Source organism: Sorex fumeus, unplaced genomic scaffold, assembly GCF_029834395.1.
Source record: "Sorex fumeus unplaced genomic scaffold, SorFum_2.1 ptg000231l, whole genome shotgun sequence".
NCBI lineage: Eukaryota > Metazoa > Chordata > Mammalia > Eulipotyphla > Soricidae > Sorex > Sorex fumeus.
In genome coordinates, this window is record NW_026606288.1 from 1,498,587 (window position 1) to 1,521,509 (window position 22,923).

The 22,923-nt window shown below is 44.3% G+C and overlaps 2 protein-coding genes across 2 annotated transcripts in view; one reads left to right on the forward strand and one right to left on the reverse strand.

The window, feature by feature from the left end:
* The first annotated feature begins 665 nt into the window (after positions 1-665).
* On the forward strand, positions 666-12,941 carry AKAP3 (A-kinase anchoring protein 3). Its single transcript, XM_056108665.1, has 3 exons — positions 666-764; positions 5,718-8,027; positions 12,786-12,941. The coding sequence occupies exons 1-3, from the start codon at positions 666-668 to the stop codon at positions 12,939-12,941; spliced, it is 2,565 nt and encodes an 854-aa protein (XP_055964640.1).
* Positions 12,942-18,917: 5,976 nt separating this feature from the next.
* Positions 18,918-22,923, reverse strand: part of DYRK4 (dual specificity tyrosine phosphorylation regulated kinase 4) — a 44,650-nt gene continuing 40,644 nt past the window's right edge. Inside the window, exons 13-14 of the mRNA XM_056108658.1 lie at positions 20,505-20,680; positions 18,918-19,153 (exon numbers count right to left, since the gene is read on the reverse strand). Coding sequence (XP_055964633.1) covers positions 18,918-19,153; positions 20,505-20,680 — 412 coding nt within the window. The remainder of the gene's footprint in view (positions 19,154-20,504; positions 20,681-22,923) is intronic.

The window sequence follows — 22,923 nt, forward strand, 5'->3', positions numbered from 1 at the left end:
CACACCTCGCTGTGCTCTGGGCTATCTCCTGGCTCTGCAACCACAAACCACTTTTGCTCAGTGCTGGGGACTGAACTGGGTCAGCCACAGGCAAAGCAAGCTCCTTAACCCCTACACTATCTCTCTCGCCCCTTGTTAGAGTTTTTTAAAAATTAAGATACCCAAGGAGATTAGGGAGAGGAGCAGTAGCACAGCGGTAAGGCGTTTGCCGTGCACGCAGCCAACATGGCAAACCCGAGTTCAATTCCTCCGCCCCTCTCAGAGAGCCCGGCAAGCTACCGAGAGTATCTCGCCGGCACGGCAGAGCCTGGCAAGCTCCCTGTGACGTATTCGATATGCCAAACACAGTAACAACAAAGTCTTCAATGGAGACGTTACTGGGCCTGCTCGAGCAAATCCACGAACAACGGGAGGGCCTAAGGAGGTTAGGAAATCTCAGTGACAGCTTGTAAGGATAGTTATTTTTCTGGATTATCCGAGACCTTTATCAGAGAGTCTCTTTAGATAAGTGCTGTCCCAAAAGGGTCTAGAAAAGCTCCTTAGAAAGGTCTCTGTTGGAAGCATCCCGCCTATTTTGCATAGCACGGTGAGTTTCCATATTACACTTACTTCCATGCACTCCTTTCATGCCTGATGACCCTTTCTCATTCTTTTTCTACTTCCAGATGTCGAAGAAGAGGGTTGATTGGTTACAAAGTCCAAATGGAGTATGCAAAGTTGATGTCTATTCACCCGAAGATAACCAACCCCAAGACTGGAAAATGGTGAGGGTCCACTTTACAAATACTGGGACTTGAGCAGTGTTATTATGAGTGCTCTTATTCCGTGCAGCACCTCCTTCTGCCTCTTATTTTTGAACGGATTTCTTGAGGAAGCATGAGCTCCTTTAGAACAATTCCCATCTATAAATTTTGGTATTATAAATTCTGTAGGTGACCCGTAGAAATGTGCTATAATTAATGAATACCTATTTTTATAGAAGTAATTTTCTGTTTAATGTTTCTGTTTTTGTTTTGGGGTGGGGATTGGGCCACACCAGATGTTGTTCGGAAGTCACTCATCACTTGACACTCAGGAATTACTCCCAATGGTGCTTGAGGACCATATGGGATGGAAGGGGATCGATCCTGGGTTGGCCACCTTACTTGGCAAGCACCTTACTTGCTGTACTATCTCCCCAGTATCTTTTCTGTTTAGTTTTAAAACAGAAATGTGTCCTAAGTTCATAATAATATTTTATAAAGTTTTACATAGAGCTATTTTAAAATATTCTCATCGTGTTTTAGGTAACATGGTTATAGTTAGTAGCACTGTCACTGTCCTCCCGTTGCTCATCGATTTGCTCGAGCAGTCCCAGTATTTTCTCCATTGTGAGACTTGTTGTTACTGTGTTTGGCATATTGAATACGTCATGGATAGCTTGCCAGGCTTTGCTGTGCAGGCGAGATACTCTGGGTAGCAAGCTGGGCTCTCCAAGAAGGGCGGAGGAATCGAACCCGGATCGGCCAGGCCGGCTGCATGCAAGGCAAATGCCCTACTACTGTGCTATTGCTCCAGTCCATAGTTAGTAGTAACTGATTATTAATTGTAAACAGTAGCACAATAGTATTAGTGGTTTTTTTTTTTCATTCTTGTTTATTTTGGTCTGAGGCCATGCCCAGCAATGCTCAGGACTTATTCCTGGCTTTGAGCTTATGATTATGACTGGCAATGCTCAGGGGACCATTTGGGATACTGGAGATCAAACCCAGTTGGCTTCATTCAAGGCAAGCCCACCACCAGCTGTACTCTCTCTACAGTCCCAGTATTAGTGTTTTGAGTTCTGACACACAGGGTTATTCATCACTACTAAAGTATCCACAATCCTCCATCACTGTAATTTTTAAAATTTAATTATTCAAATAGAGGGTATCATGCTGAGCAAAATAAGCCAGGAGGAAAGCAAGGACCAAACTATCTCCCTCATCTATGAAATGTTGAGAGAGAATAATATTTTGTAAAATATACGATGCCTCAAATTTTTTTTTAATTTTTAATTTTTAATTTTTATTAGTGAGACACCATGAGGTATAGTTGTAGACTTACAAACTTTTTGTGCTTGGGTTTCAATTATACAATGATCAAATACCCATCCCTCCACCAGTGCCCATTTCCCACCACCATGGATCCCAGTATCCCTCCCACCCCCCTCTCCCCCACCCCCATCCCACCCTGCCTCTGTGGCAGGGCATTCCCTTTTGTTCTCTCTCTCCTTTTGGGTATTGTGGTTTGCAAAAGAGGCATTGAGTGGCAATCATGTTTGGTCTATAGTTTACTTTTCAGCATGCTTCTCCCATCCTGGGAGGATCCTCCCAACACCCATGATGCCTCAAAATTTTAAATTTTTAATCTCTCATTCAAGTATTATTGTTCTTCTGCCTTCCTCATTCAACACTCATTAATCTTACTTGGTATCAGGCATTGTAAGCTGCAGTTCAGTCAGAAGATGGATGCCACTCTCAATACGTAAAATTACCAACAATATTTAACAGGTGCCATGTTAGCCATTTTTAAACATGAAAGGAATTCTATTTACATATTAAAATTAATGTTACTTTTGAAAGTAGTTCAGTGAAAGATAGTGAACTCCAAGAGATGCAGACATGTAGATAGTGCGGAAAGCAACTAGTACCCTGCGGCTGAGAGAGCAAATGAAGAGGAAGATACATAAAAACTTCCATGCCTCAGTCCACGCTGTGCCACATTTCTGTGCAGGGGGTGGTTACCACAGGATCAATCCTGAACACCACGCTAGGAATATACCCCCAAGCACTGTTGAGTAGGACTCCCAAAGCCCAAATATAAAACTGTAAGATTTCATGTAAGTCATTCACACAGAACTAGTGAGGTTTGAGGGGGAATTTATAAAACAATCTGTAGATCAGAAATCTGAATGTGAAAGTGAAAATGGAGGTAAAACAGATGTTTTCCACCTTATGTAGCACTACTGTCCTGTTGTTCATTGATTTCCTCGAGCGGGCACCAGTAATGTCTCCATTATGAGACTTGTTGTTTACTGTATTTGGCATATTGAATATGCCATGGGTAGCTTGCCAGGCTCTGCTGTGTGGGCAGGATACTCTCGGTAGCTTGCCGGCCTCTCTGAGAGGGATGGAGAAATTGAACCCGGGTCAGCCGTGTGCAAGGCAAACGCCTTACCCGCCGTGCTAGTGGGATCATTCCTGTCCAGAATTAGCACGCACATAATCAAGATTCATTGCATAGCAATGGTTTTTCTTTGGTTTATAGAGTTGTAAAACAAACTCCCTGAGAAATAGAATCATAGAGTACAAAAAGACATGAAATAATTCTGCAGAGCTTTCCACTAAGGCATAAAAATCTCCCTACGATAGTTATTACTTAACTTAGGAGAACCGTTCAAGAGGATTTTGAAGTTTGCAGAATGGGCTACAAACATCTGGTAAATTGCTTTCCTTGAGGCTACAGAGATAGGATTGGCTATGGCACTTCCATCGCATCTTGCCAAGTCCCATTCAATTCCCAAAACTGGAGTTGATGGCCCAAGCACAACCAGGAGTGGTCCCTGATCAAGCAGCCAGGAATAAGCCCTGAGCTCTGCTGGTGTCCCCCTGCCCAATAATAAAAAAAAACTTTAAAATAATAAATAAATATGCTTTTCTCTTTTTTTCCAATTTATCAAAACATAGCACTGTTCTTTGGGAATGGAAGTCATCTCTTCTAGAGCCAGAAGTGGCTTTAAATACTAGACTTCGAGTGTCTGGAAGGATAGAACAGCGGGGAAGATACAGGTTTGGTCCCTCAAACCTTAGGGGCGTTCTATATGGTCCCCCAAGCACCACCAGGAGTAGTTCCTGAGTGCATAGTCAGGAGTCAATCCTGGGCATGGCCAGGTGTAACCCCCCCAAACCCAATCCACACCAATCAAATAGAAAAAGAGATAAAGAATAGAAAGAAAACTAGATTCCATCATGTAGTAGCTATGAGATCTTAAGCAATGTTCAAACTTCTCTAATCCTCAGTTTGTTCACTTGTAAAACTTAATGATATCTCGCTTACAGGGAATGTATGAGAATTAAATGCAATATTGTGTATTAAACAAATGGCACAGCACCTGACATACACATATATTAAACAAGCTGTAACTGGTGACATTTTGACCCTAGTAATTACAATACCCAATTATTCTACAATGATGGGTGATACTTGTGATCATTCCCAAAAGACATGTGTCCAATAATAATAGCAATCCTTTCAATTGGATAGTAAATATAACTTTCACGTAGTCTTATTTTAACCAGATCCAAATGATTGTGAGTTACAACATTTAAATACATAGAGAAACATTTACAAAATAAACATATGAAGATACATGGGCTTATTATAGTAAAAGTCCACCAAAAACTATTCACTTAAAATAAATTAGTTTCATATATTAACTTATGATTTATAAGTTAGATTGTTAATTTAAATGTCAAATATTTCATGGAATGCACTTAGCTTATTCAAGATGGGCTAATATAGCCTGGAAAAGTGATGAGTGTACACAACTTTCCTTGAATTGCTCAATTTTTTCTCTTTTTTTTTTTGTTATGAGAGAGGTCTCCCTTTTTTGTTATGAGAGACCTAAATAAAAGCAAGATAACCCAAAGAAAAATAACCATTAAAAATTAACATGGGGGCCGGAGCGATAGCACAGTAGATAGGGCATTTGCATTGCACGCAGCTGACCGGGGTTCAATTCCCAGCATCCCATATGGTCTGCTGAGCAACCGCCGGGAGTAATTCCCGAGTGCAGAGCCAGGAGTAACCCCTGTGCATCTCTGGGTGTGACCCAAACAGCAAACAAATAAATAAAAAATAACATGATAAAAATCTAATTTAGATCAAATAGATCTAATTTAGATCTGCTTTCTTATAGTCATATATAGTTTGTAGTTTTTTTTTTTTGTGTGTGTGGGGGGGTGCCCATACCAGGTCACTCTGAGGGGTTATTCCTGAAAGCTCAAGGGACCAAATGGGGTGTCAAAGATCTAACATGGCTCGACCGCAAGCAAAGCAATTGCCCTATCCACTGTACTATCACACCGGCCCCTAGCTCTTATAGTTATTAAGGATACATATAATTAGATTGATATAGCATAGAGGCTAAATAATTAGTTATATAACCTAAGATGGGCTGGAGCGATAGCACAGCGTTAAGGTGTTTGCCTTGCACGCAGCCAACATGGCCCACCTGAGTTCGGTTCCTCCGCCCCTCTCGGAGAGCCTGGCAAGCTACCGAGAGTATCTCGCTGGCATGGCAGAGCCTGGCAAGCTCCCCGTGATGTATTTGATATGCCAAACACAGTAACAACAAAAGTCTCCAATGGAGACGTTACTGGGCCCGCTCGAGCAAATCGATGAACAACGGGAGGACAGTGAACCTAAGATAAGTAACTAACCTGATGTCGATTCTTTGATTTCCTCCTTAGTGGATAAGAAGAGAGTTAACATTTAACTTAACTGCAAATTTAAATGACAAAATAATATTAAGACATGAAACAGTGCCTGATACTTAATCAGAATTCTTTAAGTATTGGTTGAGTATGTTGTGTGGATGCAGTTAATAAGGCCTGAGAGAGGTGCTCTTAAGGTTGTCCTGAATATTCCGTATCTTTACTTTGTTATACTCGGGTGAAACCTTGTCTGTTTTTAAGGAAGCTTCAACTGATCCGATCAGAGTGCTCAGCTGGCTCCGGAAAGACCTGGAAAAAAGCACAGCAGGATTTCAAGATGTTCGGTTCAAGCCCGGAGAATCATCAGTAGGCGGGGAAATGGCCCAACCAGCAGACCAACACACGGGTTTCATGATGGACTATTGCAACACCACTAATAAGTGCCACCCAGGGAGATTGCATTTTGAGGTGTGCCACAGGGAAATTCCACCTCAGGGCGTCTGTGCCCGAATTGGCAACAAGGGTGCAGTGGATGAAATTTCCTTCTATGCTAATCGCCTCACAAATCTAGTCATAGCCATGGCCCGCAAGGAAATCAATGAGAGGATAGATGGCACAGATAACAGATGTGTCCATCAGTCTCTGTACCTGGGGGATGATCCTCCATCCCCCAAGAGTCTGAGCACGGTGGCCTCGGAATTGGTGCAGAAAACTGTCTCTGAATGTTCCAGATCTATTATGAATGATAAGTCTTCTGACTCTGGTGACAGAGATACACCCCAGAGATCCCCTGGTGTGAGATTCAAGAGCACTTTGAACATAAAGGAGAGCCCCAAGGAAGGCAGGTGTTACTATGACAAACCTACTTCTAAGTCTTTCTTCTATAAGGAAGAATTTGAATCTCGTAATGCAGGGGATGCCCGAGAAGGAGGAAGGATATTCCTACCTGGGGAGAGAAGGATTCTGAGAGGACTAGAAAGGCCTGATGACTTTACAACTTCTGTTAGTCAAGGGATCATGACATATGCAAACAACGTGGTATCGGATATGATGACGTCTATCATGAAGACACTGAAGATCCAAGTGAAGGATACCACCATAGCCACCATCCTCCTCAAGAAGGTGCTGATCAAGCATGCCAAAGACGTCGTCTCCGATCTCATCGACTCCTTCATGAAGAACCTCCACAATGTCACGGGGGCCCTGATGACAGACACAGACTTTGTCTCTGCTGTGAAAAGGAGCTTCTTCTGTCAAGGAAGCCAGAAGGCCACAGATATCATGGATGCCATGATGACGAAGCTTTACACCATGGTATTTTGCAAGAAACAACCCGACACTCTTAGGAAAGACATGTCTGAGGTTTATTCCCTTTTCTCCATGAATCAAAGAGACCCTAAACTTCGAAACATCAACTTTAGCTCAATGAAATCCGAAGGTAAATTTCAGGAAAAAGTATCCACGTCTCCATGCAAACCGCCAGAAAAGAGTTGTATTGAAACACTGGGTGAACACTTAGTCAAAGAGGGACTGTCCTTATGGCATAAGCATCATCAAAAAGACAAAAAACCAGTGTTCCCGTGTGTAAACTTTGACCTTCCTGACAAACAGTTTAAGCCTACACCTGAAATGCCCCTTGGATTTCCACTGGATCCTTGTGATTTCTGCCCTACTATGCCCCCCCAGGGGCCTGTGCCTTGCCCAGAGACCAATTTTGTGTGTGATTCTGACTCCTGGGCCAAAGACCTGATTGTGTCTGCCTTACTTCTGATTCAGTACCACCTGGCCCAGGGGGGAAATATGGATGCCCAGAGCTTCCTTGAAGCTGCTAGTTGTTCCAACTTTCCCCACAGAAAGTCCCCTGAGCCCTGCTTGAAGTCTCCTGTGAAAGAAATGGAGCAAGAAGTGGCCGAGAAGAAGGATCTGATGAGTGTTTTCTTCAACTTTATCCGGAATCTACTTGGCGAGACGATTTTCAAGGGCGAGCGGAACACTGAAAAGATGGACGAATCACCAGTTATTGAAAACGAGTTCCGCCGGTGTGAAAGACCAATGACCCCTTGTCCCATCAACTCATGTGAGTCAGATGAGAATAGCGGTGGCGGTGGTTTGCTCTCTGGGTTAACCAAGATGGTGGCCAATAAGCTAGAAGGCCACATGAATGGGCAGATGGTAGAACATCTGATGGACTCCGTGATGAAGCTGTGTCTCATTATTGCCAAGTCCTGTGACTCGCCCTTGTCAGACCTGGGAGACGAGAAGTGTGGGGATGCCAACAGGACGACTTCGATCATCCCAGAGTGTCTACTCGAGTGTTTGCCCTCCAAGGGCACAGGGACTGCAGAGGCTCTCTTGCAGAATGCCTACCAAGCTATTCACAACGAACTGCGGTGTGTGTCTGGGTTGCCCCCTGAGGGCTGTGAGACACCCAAAGTGATCGTGAGCAATCACAGTGACACAGATACGGTTCAGAACAAAGAACTCCAGGCTGTGCTGCAGTGGGTCGCTGCTTCTGAGCTCAATGTCCCTATCTTGTACTTCGCTGGTGATGACGAAGGCATCCAGGAAAAGGTAAGGATGGTGGTGGTGGCGTCGGGGGGTGGAGGGGAAGGAGGGGGTGATTGGGGAAGGCTGAAGAAAGGCTAAGGACGAGTTTCAGGTTCTGTTTGCCTTCTGAAGGGGAAGGTTCTTCCCAGGAAGAGCGGAAGGAAACAATATGAATTTGAAGATTGTGTTTGTTGGCAGCGAGAATGGAAAGTTTTGCTCATTAAGCCATATCAAAGGGTCACAGAAAATAGATGTTTCCCTTTTTTACACATTTTGGTGTGAATACACAGATGAGGAAATTCCCATGAGAGATACTGGGGAAAAATTGAAGAGTGTTCAATTTTTTGAGCTGCAGCCTGAATTTTGAATAGTGCAGTTTGGCCGAAAGATGAGGAGGAGCTATGGGAAATCAGCCCAGGGATGTGTTAAAAGACTTTGAGTGAGAGTGGGGGAATCACTCCTTGAGGCAAGCAGCTGATGTATGAGTTTTTCAAACCTGCTCTTCCTCTCTTCACTGATAGTCTTGGGAGATGTTGGAATTTTGTAAGACTTCAAAAAACAGCCTTCTTCTGCCTCTCGCCCTAAGTTCTGAATCAGCTGGGAAGTCAGACTAAAGAATAAGGTAGACAGGCAATCAACAGATCACTGTTATTACAGGTCAAGGCAATGAACCCTGACTCCTTGCTCCTCCCAATTTAGGCCTTGACACTGCCCAACCAAGGAAGTTTTTAGTTTGGGAAAACCATAAACAAGAATGCAAATTGCAGCTACATGCCAGTGTGAGGGAATCGTAGCATCCCACATATGCACACGTGTACACACAGTTTACACACACACACACACACACACACAAAGACTTTAGAGCTTTGACCACTTTTTCTCAATTGGGAAAGTCTAACAACAGTAGTTACTTGGGCCAGAGCAATAGTACAGCAGGTCGGATGTTTGCCTTGCATGCTCCTGATCTGGGTTATATCCTCAGCATCCCATATGGTCCCCCAAGCACTGCCTGAAATAATACCTGAGTCCAGAGCCAGGAGTAAGCAATGAGCATCACCAGGTATAACCCAAAAAGTAAAAAAAAACAAACAAACCCTCAATAATGTTTGCCAATTAAATAGCAAGAGGTGGCACAAGAGAATTCATTCTCACAGAAAACAGAGGTTGGGACTGAAGTGATAGCACAGCAGGTAGGGCGTTTGCCTTAAATGTGGCCGACCCGGGTTCGGTTCCCAGCATCCCATATGGTCCCCCACACACCACCAGGAGTAATTCCTGAGTGCAAAGCCAGGAGGTGTCACCCAAAGAGCCAAAAAAAGAAAGACATTAAAAAAGAAAGCAGAGATTGTGGAGGGTGGAAACTTTGGATCACAGTGTTAGTAACCCTTATCCAACTGGGTTGTTGGGTTTATCTCTTGGGACAACATGACTTACGGTTATGATTGATACCAAGCTGAAACAAGAAATTGTGATTTTGTTACTTGAAGTCTGGTTCATAAGCAAGCAATATTGGCGTCACCTGGGAGCTGGTTAGACAGGCAGAATCTCAGGCTCCACTCCTTACCTATGCAATCAAAATCATTTTATCAGACAACATGTGTGCCCATCTTAGCTTGGAGCTAGAGGACAATCTGAAACTCTAGTACTAAAATAATTATTATTATTTTTTGCTTTTTGGGTCACACCCGGCGATGCTCAGGGGTTACTCCTGGCTCATGCACTCATAAATTGCTCCTGGCGGTGCTCAGGGGACCATATGGGGTGCTGGGAATCAAACCTGTGTCGGCCATGTTGGCTGCGTGCAAGGCAAACGCCCTACCCGCTGTGCTATCGCTCCAGCCCCTAAAATTATTTTTTAAAGGTTTTAGTCAACTTTTATTTTTTGTTTGTGGACCATATTTGGCACTGCTCAGGGGCTACTTTTGGCTCTCGGCTCTGTCATTCCCTGTGGTAGTGGGGTCATGGGGGATACCAGGTGGTGCCCAAGATTGAACCTGGACAACCCTTATGAAAAGCAGGTGTTCAGCTCTTTGAGCCATCTTCTACCCCCCGCCCCCAAGAATTCTTGGAAAGCTGTCTCTCTGCAGTTTTTCTCATCTGTAAGCTACAATGATTTTTGTACACAAAAAATTAGCAGAGTGGGGCTCACCTCCCAAACTTCGGCTAATGGATAAAAACCTCAGAAGGATAATAGCTTGATGGGAGGTAGGCCTTTGTTCTATAGCCATCTTCAAGTCAAACCTATCAGGCAATACACCCATACTCTACACCACTGATGTACCAAGAATGGCACACAGCATTTGGTTGGGTTTAACAAACATGTTAGTAATCTCTTAAACAAGAGCTTAAACATGGCTCCGGGATGAAATACAACAATCTTCACAACACTTTCTTCTAAGGAAACTTCACTGGACCATTTTTAGCAGAATTATTGAAAACAAGCAATACAAAATTAATTTGTTTTGGTTCTATTTCGGAGGGTAGAGTTTGAGATTTGAGGTGGAAATATTTGAAATATGGTAGTGAGAAGGTGCCATGGGGGTGGGATTGGTGTTTGAATGTTAAATATAATGAATCATTGTGAATAACTTTATAAAAAGAAAATTAAAAGTGAATAAATTCATATATCCGGTTACAGATCATGTTGAATTAAGATGTAATATACTTATCTCATATAAAGACAGTGGTCTTGCAACCATCCTTCTGCAAATATACACACATACGTATATGTGCACATACATCTTTGCTACAGCAAAGACAAAGACAATCCTATTTTTTTTTTGCTTTTTGGGTCACCCCGGTAATGCACAGGGGTTATTCCTGGCTCTGCACTCAGGAGTTACTCCTGGCGGTGCTCAGGGGACCATATGGGATGCTGGGAATCGAACCCGGGTCTGCTGCGTGCAAGGCAAACGGCCTACCCGCTATGCTATCTCTCCAGCCCCAGACAATCCTATTTTATCAAAACGAAAAACCAGAGAAAGAATGGACAGGGGGTGTTGTACAGTAGATAGGGCATTTGCCGTTGTATGCAGCTGACCCCCAGGGTTCACGCCCTGGCAGTGCCTCCAAACTTCATCCGATGGGCAGATAGACTTGTACTGAACATGTTTATTTTATTGAAGAAGCTTGCATACTAAATTTATTTGGTATGACCTTGGAAGGGAGATTTCATTGTGTGTAAATATTCTCTGTGTGTAAATATTGATGATGGTAACCGTGCAATACCCATGAGCTCAATCCCTTAAGCACCTTTTCATCTATTTTTGAACTCATTTTTGAATGTGCAATGAAAAGGAGTTTTATCTGCATCTACCTTGCCCTCCCTGAACAAAATCATTCTGACCCCTTGTGCTTCCAGAAATACAGGTATACATCCATGTGCGTACTTAATACGGAGACACTTTTATTTATTTATTTATTTTTGCTTTTTGAGTCACACCCGGCGATACTCAGGGGTTACTCCTGGCTCATGCACTCAGGAATTGCTCCTGGTGGTGCTGGGGGACCATATTGGGATGCTGGGAATCGAACCTGTGTCGGCCATGTTGGCTGCGTGCAAGGCAAACGCCCTACCCGCTATGCTATCGCTCCAGCCCCCCCGGAGACACTTTTAAAGTCACACATGATTGTCCTATGTATCACATAGGTCCATGTAGCCAATTGCTGTCCAGCTCCTGAGACTGACTTTTCCCCTCTCCTCCCTCCCTCCCCTCCCTCCCTCCCTCCCTCCCTCCCTTCCTTCCTTCCTTCCTTCCTTCCTTCCTTCTTTCCCTTCCCTTCCTTCCCTCTTTCTTTCCTTTCCCTCCCTCCCTCCCTCCCTCCCTCCCTTCTTTCCTTCCTTCCTTCCTTCCTTCCTTCCTTCCTTCTTTCCTTCCCTCCTTCCCTCTTTCCTTTCCCTCCCGTCCCTCCCTCCCTCTTCTTTCCTTCCTTCCTCCCTTCTTGCCTTTCTGGCTCCCTCCCTCCCTCCCTCCTTCCTTCCTTCCTTCCTTCCTTCCTTCCTTCCTTCCCTCTCCCCCTCCCTCCCTCCTGCCTTCCTTTTCTTTTTCTTCCTTCCCTCTTTCCTCTCCCTCTCTCCCTCCCTCCCTTCCCTCCCTCCCTTCCTTCCTTCCCTCCCCTCCTTCCTCCCTTCTTGCCTTTCTGCCTGCCTGCCTTCCTTCCTTCCTTCCTTCCTTCATTCCTTCCTTCCTCCCTCCCTTCCCTTCCCCTTCCCTTCCCCCTCCCCTCCCCTCCCCTCCCCTCCCTCCCTCCCTCTCCTTCCTTCCTTCCTTCCTTCCTCCCTCCCTTCTTGCCTTTCTGCCTTCCTTCCTCCCTCCCTCCTTTCCTTCCTTCCTTCCTTCCTCCCTCTTCCTTCCTTCCTTCCTTCCTTCCTTCCTTCCTCCCTTCCTCCCTTCCTCCCTTCTTGCCTTTCTGCCTGCCTGCCTCCCTCCCTCCCTCCCTCCCTCCCTTCCTCCCTCCCTCCCTTCCTTTCCTTCCTTCCTTCCTTCCTTCCTTCCTTCCTTCTTTCCTCCCTCCCTCCCTCCCTCCCTCCCTCCCTTCCTTCCTTCCTTCCTTCCTTCCCTCCTCCCTCCCTCCTTCTCTCCTTTCTTCCTTCCTTCCTTCCTTCCTTCCTTCCTTCCTTCCTTCCTTCCTTCCTTCCCTCCCTCTCCTTCCTCCTCCCTTCCTTCCTTCCTTCCTTCCTTCCTTCCTTCCTTCCTTCCTTCCTTCCTTCCTTCCTTCTCCCTTTCCCCCCTTCCCCCTTTCCCTTCCTTCCTTCTCTTCTGCCTTCCTGCCTTCCTGCAGCTGCTTCAGCTCTCGGCAGCGGCGGTGGAGAAGGGCCGCAGCGTGGGCGAGGTGCTCCAGTCGGTGCTGCGGTACGAGAAGGAGCGGCAGCTGGACGAGGCGGTGGGAAACGTGACTCGACTGCAGCTGCTGGACTGGCTGATGGCGAACCTGTGACCCTGAGTGCCCGCCCCAGCCCGCCTGCCCCCAGCCCTGCTCACTCCCACCCTGCCCCTCCCACCTACCTTCCCGCCACACCGCGTGTCATCTCATGCGATGTCACTGGATTTTGCAGAGTTTTCTGTCCATGCGAGCAAGGACATAAAATTAAACGATTACAATGAAAAGGGATCCTGGAGTTTGGTTTCTTTGGGGGAAACCCAGACGGGCACTCTCAGGCGGAGACACGCAGAGCAGCACAAAACGAGCCACCAGAGTATAAAATAACATAATATGAGACTGACACCCAAGGACAGTAGAGATACGGGCCACGAAGATTGCTCCATGGTTGGAAGCCTGTCCCATGAGCTGGGGGAGAAGGCAGCCAGGATGGAGAAGGGATCACTAAGTCAATGATGGTTGGAGGGATCACTTGGGATGGGAGATGTGTGCTGAAAGTAGATAAAGGACCAAACATGATGGCCTCTCCGAATCTGTATTGCAAACCATGATGCCCAAAAGTAAAGACAGAGTAAGAGGGAAATTGTCTGCCATAGAGGCAGGGGGTGGGAGGGATACTGGAGACATTAATGTGCACTTGTGGAGGCATGGGTGTTTGATCATTGTAGGCCTGAAACTCATGAAAGCTTTGTAACCATCTCACAGTGACTGAATAATAAAAAAAATAAATAGAAACAAAAGCAGCCCCCCCAAAAGCCACCATCTATTTGGACCATCTCAGCCTTTATGATCATGAAAATGAGAAAATATTTTCTCTTGTTTGGAGGTTACACCCAGCTGTGCTCAGGTGTTCAGGGATCACCCCTGGCAGTGCTCAGGGAACCATATGAAATGCTGGGGATCGAACCTGGGCAGTCACGTTGGAAGCAAACGTCTTCCCTGCTGATCATACTATCTCTCCAGTCCTGGGAAAAAATATTTTCTATCACCAATCTAAGTCAGCTCTCAAAGACTTGTCTGCTTATTCTTAGAGCTACAAAAACTCAACACCTGTACTTCACTGCTTAAAATTTTTTAGTTTTATTGCCAGTTTTTTTTGTGCCTTTCTGGTCAGAGGACCCTGAGCCAAATGTCCTATTGGGACTCTACTGACAATGTTCCTATAACTCCATATAGGAATTTTCTGGTTTTAGTTTTTAGTGACTAGGTAGTCACCAGTGCCAAGTGAAGAAAAGCTGATCAATTGCAAAGTCTTGCCAACCATACCACAAATTTTTTCAAAAGCATGCAAAACAAAACAGATGACTATGACTTCCTGACAAGGTACTTTCTCATGTGGCCTTCCCCATTGTTTCTTAGAATTGAAATCCCTGGGAAATGTGTTAGTTTTCGTCACCAGATTTGAGATTCGCCTGGCAAGCTACCGAGAGTATTGGATATGCCAGACACAGTAACAACAAAGTCTCCAATGGAGACGTTACTGGGCCCGCTCGAGCAAATCGATCAAATCGAAGTTAGAATTTACTTTGTCTATCTAAAAAATTCACTTACAGAAAAAAACCCATGTTCTGTAAAAGTAGATTTACTTTCTCAGTCGTGCAGCATTTTTTCATGAATCTGACTCTACAGTGATGGATCACACTCCTGGTGGACTGGAGGACCATATGGGGTGCCGGGGATCGAACCCAGGCCAGCCACATGCAAGGCAAGTGCTGTACCTTCTATGCTATCACTCAAGCCCCCAGCTTGCCTCCTTGTCAGGCTCGTTTTTACATTTGGTAGTTGCAAGTTTGGATCTCAAGTTCGCAGTATTGTTGGTTCTGTGGGTTAGGTATATCTCTACACTGACTTACCCAAGGCCTCTGCCCCCTGCCTTTACTTCCCTCCTCCTGTTCTTACTCTCCCACCCTCCCCTGCCTTGATTTCTTTCCTTCCCTGCTCTTCTCATTTCTATAATCTAGGGTCAAGGGCAATCTAGGTATTCTGCTTTGGTACCTTGTCTTGTTATTCTACGTACCATGTATAAGTGAGATCATTCAGTATTTGTCCTTCTGACGTAAAATGATATCTCTGGCTCCATCCTAGTTTCAGCAAATTGTATGATTTAATTATATGATTAAATTTATAGGATTCTGCAGCTGCGTAGTATACTCTCTGTGTGTGTGTGTGTGTGTGTGTGTGCGTGTGTACATTCCAGACCCTCATTATCCACTCACCTGCTGTTGCATTCTAAGTCGTGTATAAATGCTGCATCAAATAATGGCAATACTGTATCCTTTGGAATGGATTTTTCTGTGTCCTTGGGGATAAATTTCAAGAAGTGGAATTGTTAGGTTGGATGGCAGTTCTGCCTACTTTTCTAAGAAATCTCCGTACTGTGCCATGATCTAGGAAGCAGCTGCACTTCCAAAGTTCATGATTGAGTTTCAGCCACATAATTTTCCATCGCTGGAGCGATAGCACAGCGGTAGGGCGTTTACCTTGCATGCAGCCAACATGGCCAACCCGAGTTTGATTCCTCCACCCCTCTCGAAGAGCCCGGCAAGCTACCGAGCCTGGCAAGCTCCCCGTGACGTATTTGATATGCCAAACACAGTAACAACAAAGTCTCCAATGGAGACGTTACTGGGCCCGCTCGAGCAAATCGATGAACAATGGGAGGGTCTTTACCTTTTTTTTTTTTTTTAATTTTCCAACACCCTTTCCTTCACCTGCGTACATTTCCTGCCACCAAAGGCCCCAGTACCTCCCCTCCCCAGCCTGCCTCCATGGAGGACATTTTTCTATTTTCCCTTTTTTTTTTCCTTTTAGGCACTGTGGTTTCCAATACTGTTACTGAGAGGGTATCATGCATGTCACTTCACCGCCTTTCAGAACCCCGTTCTTGTCTAGAGTGATCATTTCCAACGATCATTATCCTAGAGGATCCCTTCTCTACTCTTTCTTCACACCCCTACCCACTTTGTGGCAAGCTTTCTACCATGGGTCATTTTTTTTTCTTTTTGGGTCGCACCCAGCAATGCACAGGGGTTACTCCTGGCTCTGCGCTCAGGAATTACCCCTGGCGGTGCTCAGGGGACCATATGGGATGCTGGGAATCGAACTTGGGTCTGCCACGTGCAAGGCAAACACCCTACCCGTTGTGCTATTGCTCCAGTCCCTACCATGGGTCATTCTTAATCTTCTTTTTTAGAAACTTGATCCTCTTCTAGTTTCCAGTCTTCCCATATTTCTACACTTAAATCTTAATCTTTTTTTAGAAACTTCATCTTCTTTTTTAGAGACTTAATCTTCTTTTTTAGAAACTTGATCCTCTTCTAGTTTCCAGTCTTCCTATATTTTTCTGGAGCTCTACACAACTCGATTAATCTCATATATTTATATTTTCTAGGATGACCTTAACCCTCTGCTCTTACAACCTTTTAAATCATCTTCCCTGGATGTGTTCACCCATGACCTTAGCTTCAGTGACCTGGTATCTCCATTCGTAGAATGCGTCTCCATTCATAAAATGTGTCAGTGCCACATACAAAATTAGGAATCATATCTACGGGGCTGGAACAATAGTACATCAGGTAGGGCATTTGCCTTGCACATGGTGACCTGGGTTCGATGAGCATCTCCAGAAGTAATTCCTGAGTGCATGAGCCAGGAGTAACCCCTGTGCATTGCTGGGTGTGACCCAAAAAGAAAAAAAAAGGAGTCATATCTACTTTCCAAGTTGCTGATGCTATAATCATTGGTGTTTTGTTTACCACCACATAGAAATCATATTATCCTATTACTCAGGCATAAAAAAAAGATGAGATCATGCGATTTGCTGCTTTTGCATGCATCTGGAGAGTATCATGCTGAAGTTAGAGGAAGGGCAAATGACACAAAATGATCTCTTTTGTGTGCAGGATATAAAGAAACAGAGAAAGGAAATCACCAATGTACAAAGAATTGAATTACATAAAAACTGGTCTTCAGTAGGAAGTAGGGGTAGGTTGGGCAAGGAAGAGAACACTATGACAACGGTGCAGCAAAGTGGTCACTTGGGAGGATGAGAGGATGCAGTATTGTGCATGAAATCCTGTCAGTAACAGCACTATACACCACATTGTCCAAATTAATTTTTTTAAAAAGTGTCTGTCATAGAGGCAGGTTGGTGGATGAGAGGGAAATGGGGGACCATGGTAAAGGGAAGTGAGCCCTGGTGTAGGTATTGGTGTTGGAAAATTGTATGTCTGAAATCCAACCATGAATAACTTTGTAATTCATGGTGACTAAATTAAAAAAAATCATGGAGTACTATGCAGCTGTTAGAAAAGATGAAGTCATGAAATTTACATACAAGTGGTACAACATGGAAAGTACCATGCTAAGCAAAATGAGTCAGAAAGAGAGGGAGAGACATAGAAAGATGGCATTCATCTGGGGAACATAAAGTAACAAAATAGGAGACTAACACCCAAGAATGGACGAGATTAGTACCAGGAATTTTGCTCCATGACTGAGAGGCCAGCCACACATGCTAGGGGAAAAGGGAGCTCAGATGGAGAAGGGAGCACCAAATAAAGGGTGTTGGGAGGATCCTCCCAGGAGGGGAGATGCATGCTGAAAACAGACTATAGACCAAACATGATTGCCACTCAATGCCTCTTTTGCAAACCACAACACCCCAAAGGAGAGAGAGAACAAAAGGGAATGCCCTGCTACAGAGGCAGGGTGGGATGGGGGAGCTGAGGGGTGGGAGGGATACAGGGATCCGTGGTGGTAGGAAATGGGCTCTGCTGGAGGGATGGGTATTTGATCATTGTACAATTGAAACCCAAGCACAAAAATTTGTAAGTCTACAACTGTACCTCATGGTATCTCACTAATAAAAATTAAAACATTTTTTTAAAAAATCATATACACCGTAGAGCAGGACTAGATTTGGGATGGGGGATGAATGACTCTATTCTGTTGGTTAGGCAATCTCCTTATACTTTGGGAAAACCCTCTACCCATGGCTACATGCAGAAGAACTTGCCACCCACATCATCAAAGGTGGGCAGGCTGATCAATCAGAGAATACCACCCAGTATCTCAGACACAGTGATGGGTTCAAGTTCAATTATTTCTGAGGCTTGCCTGCCGGTGAGGAAAAGCTATTTGTTGACTGAGTGCTAATGGTCATCTTAATTTCCTGGCATTCGAGCTAAATAGTCATGCAAAGATGTGAGGCTCAGAGGTGGGAGAGAGGGATTCTGAGTTTTAGGGACATATGTTTTTAGTTTTTGTTTTGTTTTGTTTATTTTGTTTAATTTACTAGATCTTGTTCTGTGTGAAACTAAACTTGCTGTGTGCATTCTCCCAAATGGCATAACCCAATATCCTTGGTGGTCAACATGAGTTTATATTTTACTTCGGTCATTTTCAATTGGCTGGAGTGATAGCACAGCGGTAGGGTGTTTGCCTTGCACATAGCCAATGTGGCCGACCAGAGTTCGATTCCTCCGCCCCTCTCGGAGAGCCTGGCAAGCTACCGAGAGTATCTCGCCCGCATGGCAGAGCCTGGCAAGCTACCCGTGATGTATTTGATATGCCAAACACAGTAACAACAAAGTCTCCAATGGAGACGTTACTGGGCCCGCTCGAGCAAATTGATGAACAACTGGAGGACCGTGACTGTGACCGTGACCATTTTCAATCAAGAATCCTGAATAACATAACCACGACTACTTGTTGGGTAAGAAAAAATGTTTAATTCATTGTTCTACTAGTGATGCTCTTACACCACCTATGTCACACACACACCTCCGGTATTTTATCTGATTTGTCGGGGGAGGGAGTGGCATAAGGAGAAAGTGTAGGTGCAAGGACCTATACTCCATTCCTCATATAAGAGGAATCATGCCAGTTGGCCATTTTGATTGAGTTGTTGCTTTCTTAAACAGAGCTTTTGCATTAAAAAACAACAATCTGGTGTATAGTTATATATAAGTGCTGTCTCCAGTACAAATCACTGTGGGTGTATAGGAATAGGGCACCCACCCTCATCAAAAGTCATACTATAGGTGGCAAGATATTCTTGATCTTGGGTGTTGAGTTTTTACTTGCTTCCTTGGAGGTCTTGGACTCATCAGACTTGGTGGCCTCTGTCTTCATGGATGTTTCAATGAGTTGAGGCAGCTGGACAACTTCAGTGGTGCATGGGAGAGAGCACTGTGGATCACTTGAATTTTGAATGTGCTTAGAGGCTCCATCTCTGATTTTGCCCAAAACTTTTGTTGTGATCACCTCTGCCAAAAGAATACCAGGACACAGGAAAAAGTGCTCAGATGTTAATTAGTCTTCATTGTCCTTGAGGTTACAAACTACTTTAAGGAAATCCTAGTTAGAATAAAAAAAAAGCAATTTCCTTCCATGTGTCAGGCTATACTCTGCACACATTACATGTTCTAGTTCATTTAATCCATTCAGCCACTATAGACATGGGCATTATTCATAGTCTCATAAATGAACAATAGCATACATTGAAATTTCAAGTAAATTTTCCAGGGTCATATCTGATAAAGAAATGTTAAGACCAAAATTCAATTGTATTTATAAAACACACACATATAAAAAACACTAGGTTATTCTGCATATGAAAATATTTGGAAAATGTCAAAATCTGAAAAAATTCCAGAGGTGACTATAGTTGATGCAGAGGCTATACAGTGGGGATGGGGGAAAGGAAGGGAAAAGGAATTAAAAATAGGAGGAAAGGGGCGGGAGCCATAGCACAGCAGGTAGGGCATTTGTCTTGCACGCAGCTGACCCAAGTTCGATTCCCAGCATCCCATATGGTCCCCTGAGCACCGCCAGGAGTAATTCCTGAGTGCAAAGCCAGGAGTAACCCCTGTGTATTGCTTTTTGGGTGTGATCCCCCCAAAAAGCAAAACAAATAATAAAAATCCAAATCAGCAGGTAGGGAGACACCACTGTCTCCATTTTCCCAACCATCCTGCATAGCATGCCTACTATACTTTATTTTATATTGTTACCCCTAACTGGATAATGGGATGATGGTTCTGGTTTTTTTTAAGGGGTTACTCCTGGCTCTGAATTCAGGTATTACTCCTGGCGGTGCTTGGGGAACAATTTGGGATGCTGGGAATCAACTGGGTAAGCTGCATGCAAGGCAAACGCTCTATCCGCTGTGCTATCGCTCCAATCCCTTTTCTCCTATATTTGATTCCTTTTTCCCTTCCCAGGTTGGCTGCGTTCAACATCCCAGCACCAACCCCACCACCTCTCTCACCTTCCTGCCAACCTGGGTTCGATTTGATTCCCAGCATCCCATATGGTCCCCCAAGCACTGCCAAGAGTAATTCCTGAGTGCAGAGCCAGGAGTAACCTCTGTGCAACTCTTGGCATGATCCAAAAAGCAAAAAAAAAAAAAATCGGAGGAAAAGGGTATTCCTAACAATGGGAGCACTGGGGAAAGTTGCAGAGAACTCAACTGGAACCAGTTTCCTATAAGACAAAAATATCCAAAAGAGAAAGTGATAGTGAGATTTCTGGTTTGGAAAAATCAATGTGTAAACCCTCCAGAGGTGTCTAGCTCACAGAGTATGGAAGCAGAGCTGGATAGTGGAGTATCTGTACCTTTTTTGCTAGGGTGACGATGCCCTGGAACCTTATCTTTCCTTGTCTCACAGGGGAGGTAGAGACTGGATTTCCTCAGGTTCTGGACCCTGTTCCGGGGTTTGATATTGCGTGATTCATGAATCCAAGCATGCTTGAGGGCCTGGTCAGGGGTCATGCGAAGAGAAGGCTCCCATCTAGACACCAACAAAACCCAGTAGGGGTTATTATTTTGTTTCCTTTGTTATATTAAATGAAACATTTTTTTTTCACAGCGGCCATAAACTGAGATACAGAATTTGCTTCTTTCTTAAAGATCCTATTGAAGCCATGGTTTAAAAAATCAAATATATCACCATAGAAAAGAAATTTTCATTTTTAACCACCTATAAACAACTACTAGAAACAATTAGAAAAAAGAAGTGACAAGCCAGGGAACACATGCACATTCAAGTCTTCCAAATTCTCTCCTAGAACTTCCCATACGAGAAATAAAGAAAACTGTAACCACTGGAATAAAATTCAGTTAACTAAGATTAAAAAAAATAAAGAGAGACACTTTGGGATCAGAGGGACAGTGCAGTGAGTATGGCACTTCCTTAGACATACTCAACCAGGGTTCCATCCCCAGCAATCCATCTGGTCCGCTAAGCTCACCATGAGTGATCCCTGAGCAGCGGAAGGAATATTCCCTGCATACTGCTGAGTGTGGTCCCAAGCGCCCTCCCCCCACCCAAAAAAAAGATTAATTTCAATTCCTAAACTATAGAATATGGGCCTCTAAACATATAACAAAGAACATTCTCGAACTCTTAAAATGATTCATTGATATGGATAAAATGTCGCCAACATTCAAATGCAGTGACACATTAGATTACACAGAATTAGTTATTCCAATTTTGGAAAACTTCAACTCCTTAACATGTTCACTTTTGTTAATCCAAAATTCACTTTCTGAGAATTTTTTTTGGCTGTTTGGGTCACACCTGGAGATGCACAGGGGTTCCTCCTGGCTCTGCACTCAGGAATTACCCCTGGCGGTGCTCAGGGGACCATATGGGATGCTGGGAATTGAACCCGGGTTGGCCGCGTGCAAGGCAAACGCCCTACCCGCTGTGCTATCACTTCAGCCCCCTCACTTTCTGAGAATTTTTACCCTGGAACTTTTTTCCTAGTAAGCCCACATCCTAATTCGATCCTTTAGTATTATACAGAATGAGACAACAAATTTCCGTTGGCATAACTTTTGACCCTCTGAGAGGGTTGGCACCTTCCAAGATAAGTAATTTCTGGTGTTATTTAATTAGTGTCTGACCTACTGGGTATAGCATGAAGCTGCATATATATGGTATGAACACTTTAGACTCATCAAGAAACCAGAATAACTGAAGCTCCCAGGATTTTTGTCCAATGAAGTGTGGTTGAGGCATATCTCTCTCCCGTCTAAAATTAGCTTATACCATGTAGATCTAGAATCTACACTCATCTATTACATCTGACTATAAAAATTTATAATGTCTGGGGCTGGAGAGATAGCACAGCGGGTAGGGTGTTTGCCTTGCACGTGGCCAACCTGGGTTCGATTCCCAGCATCCCATATGGTCCCCTGAGCACCGCCAGGAGTAACTCCTGAGTGCAGAGCCAGGAGTAACCCCTGTGCATCTCTGGGTGTGACCCAAAAAGCAAAAAAAAATTTTATAATGTCTAGCCTCAAAGGTTTGCTAATCAGCAAAATCTGAGCTGATGGGGTAATAGGCCTTTGTCACTTCACTGCCTCTGGCAAATTGTGAACTACCAACTCTTTGCAGAGAGGCAAGGAGGGTTGCTGGAGGAGGGAAGAGGGAAGAGGGAGACTTGGTTCTGCGCTGTGCTTTGGATGATTGGTATTTCTGGATGATTCATCTTGGTCTCAGTAGTGAGTTTCTGGCATTTGTTAACACACATTCTAGAACTTCATCCAAAGTTTGGAATGGGGTAGAGAGTAGATGGGTCCAGGATTCTTCTCAGCCTCACTTTTCAGTTGGGTCGTACAACACAACCATCTCAAGGTGGGAAAACTTTCAGCAGCACACAATGACTTATCCTCTAAGCTAGTATTTTAAATGCCAGAGTGTGCAAAACCCAGAAAAGTGTTCTGCTAAAATGGCATCATCCCGCTAGAACAGCGTTTCTCAACACTGGACTATAAGGCCCCGCGTGGGCTCTCAGGACAATTCAAGGGGGCTGCAAGTAAAAATTGTGTGAATGGGAGGGCCAATGCACAAGACTGGGGAGCAACTGGTAGGACAGAGGCCTCCAGGATGAAAACGAGGTTGGAAAAGAAGGTTAGGGTCAGAGAATTGGTGAGAAACACTTCTAGGAAAATGAAGACTATACTGATACAACCATCCACAAATAAACAAACCATAGGACTGATCTTCTTGAGCGGTATCTTAGGAAT

Bases quoted from the DNA above. Each gene is read 5' to 3' on its own strand.
- AKAP3 (XM_056108665.1), top strand. From the start codon at position 666: ATGTCGAAGAAGAGGGTTGATTGGTTACAAAGTCCAAATGGAGTATGC. The intron at 765-5,717 runs GTGAGGGTCCAC...TCTGTTTTTAAG, and splicing joins AACCCCAAGACTGGAAAATG to GAAGCTTCAACTGATCCGAT. The intron at 8,028-12,785 runs GTAAGGATGGTG...GCCTTCCTGCAG, and splicing joins ACGAAGGCATCCAGGAAAAG to CTGCTTCAGCTCTCGGCAGC.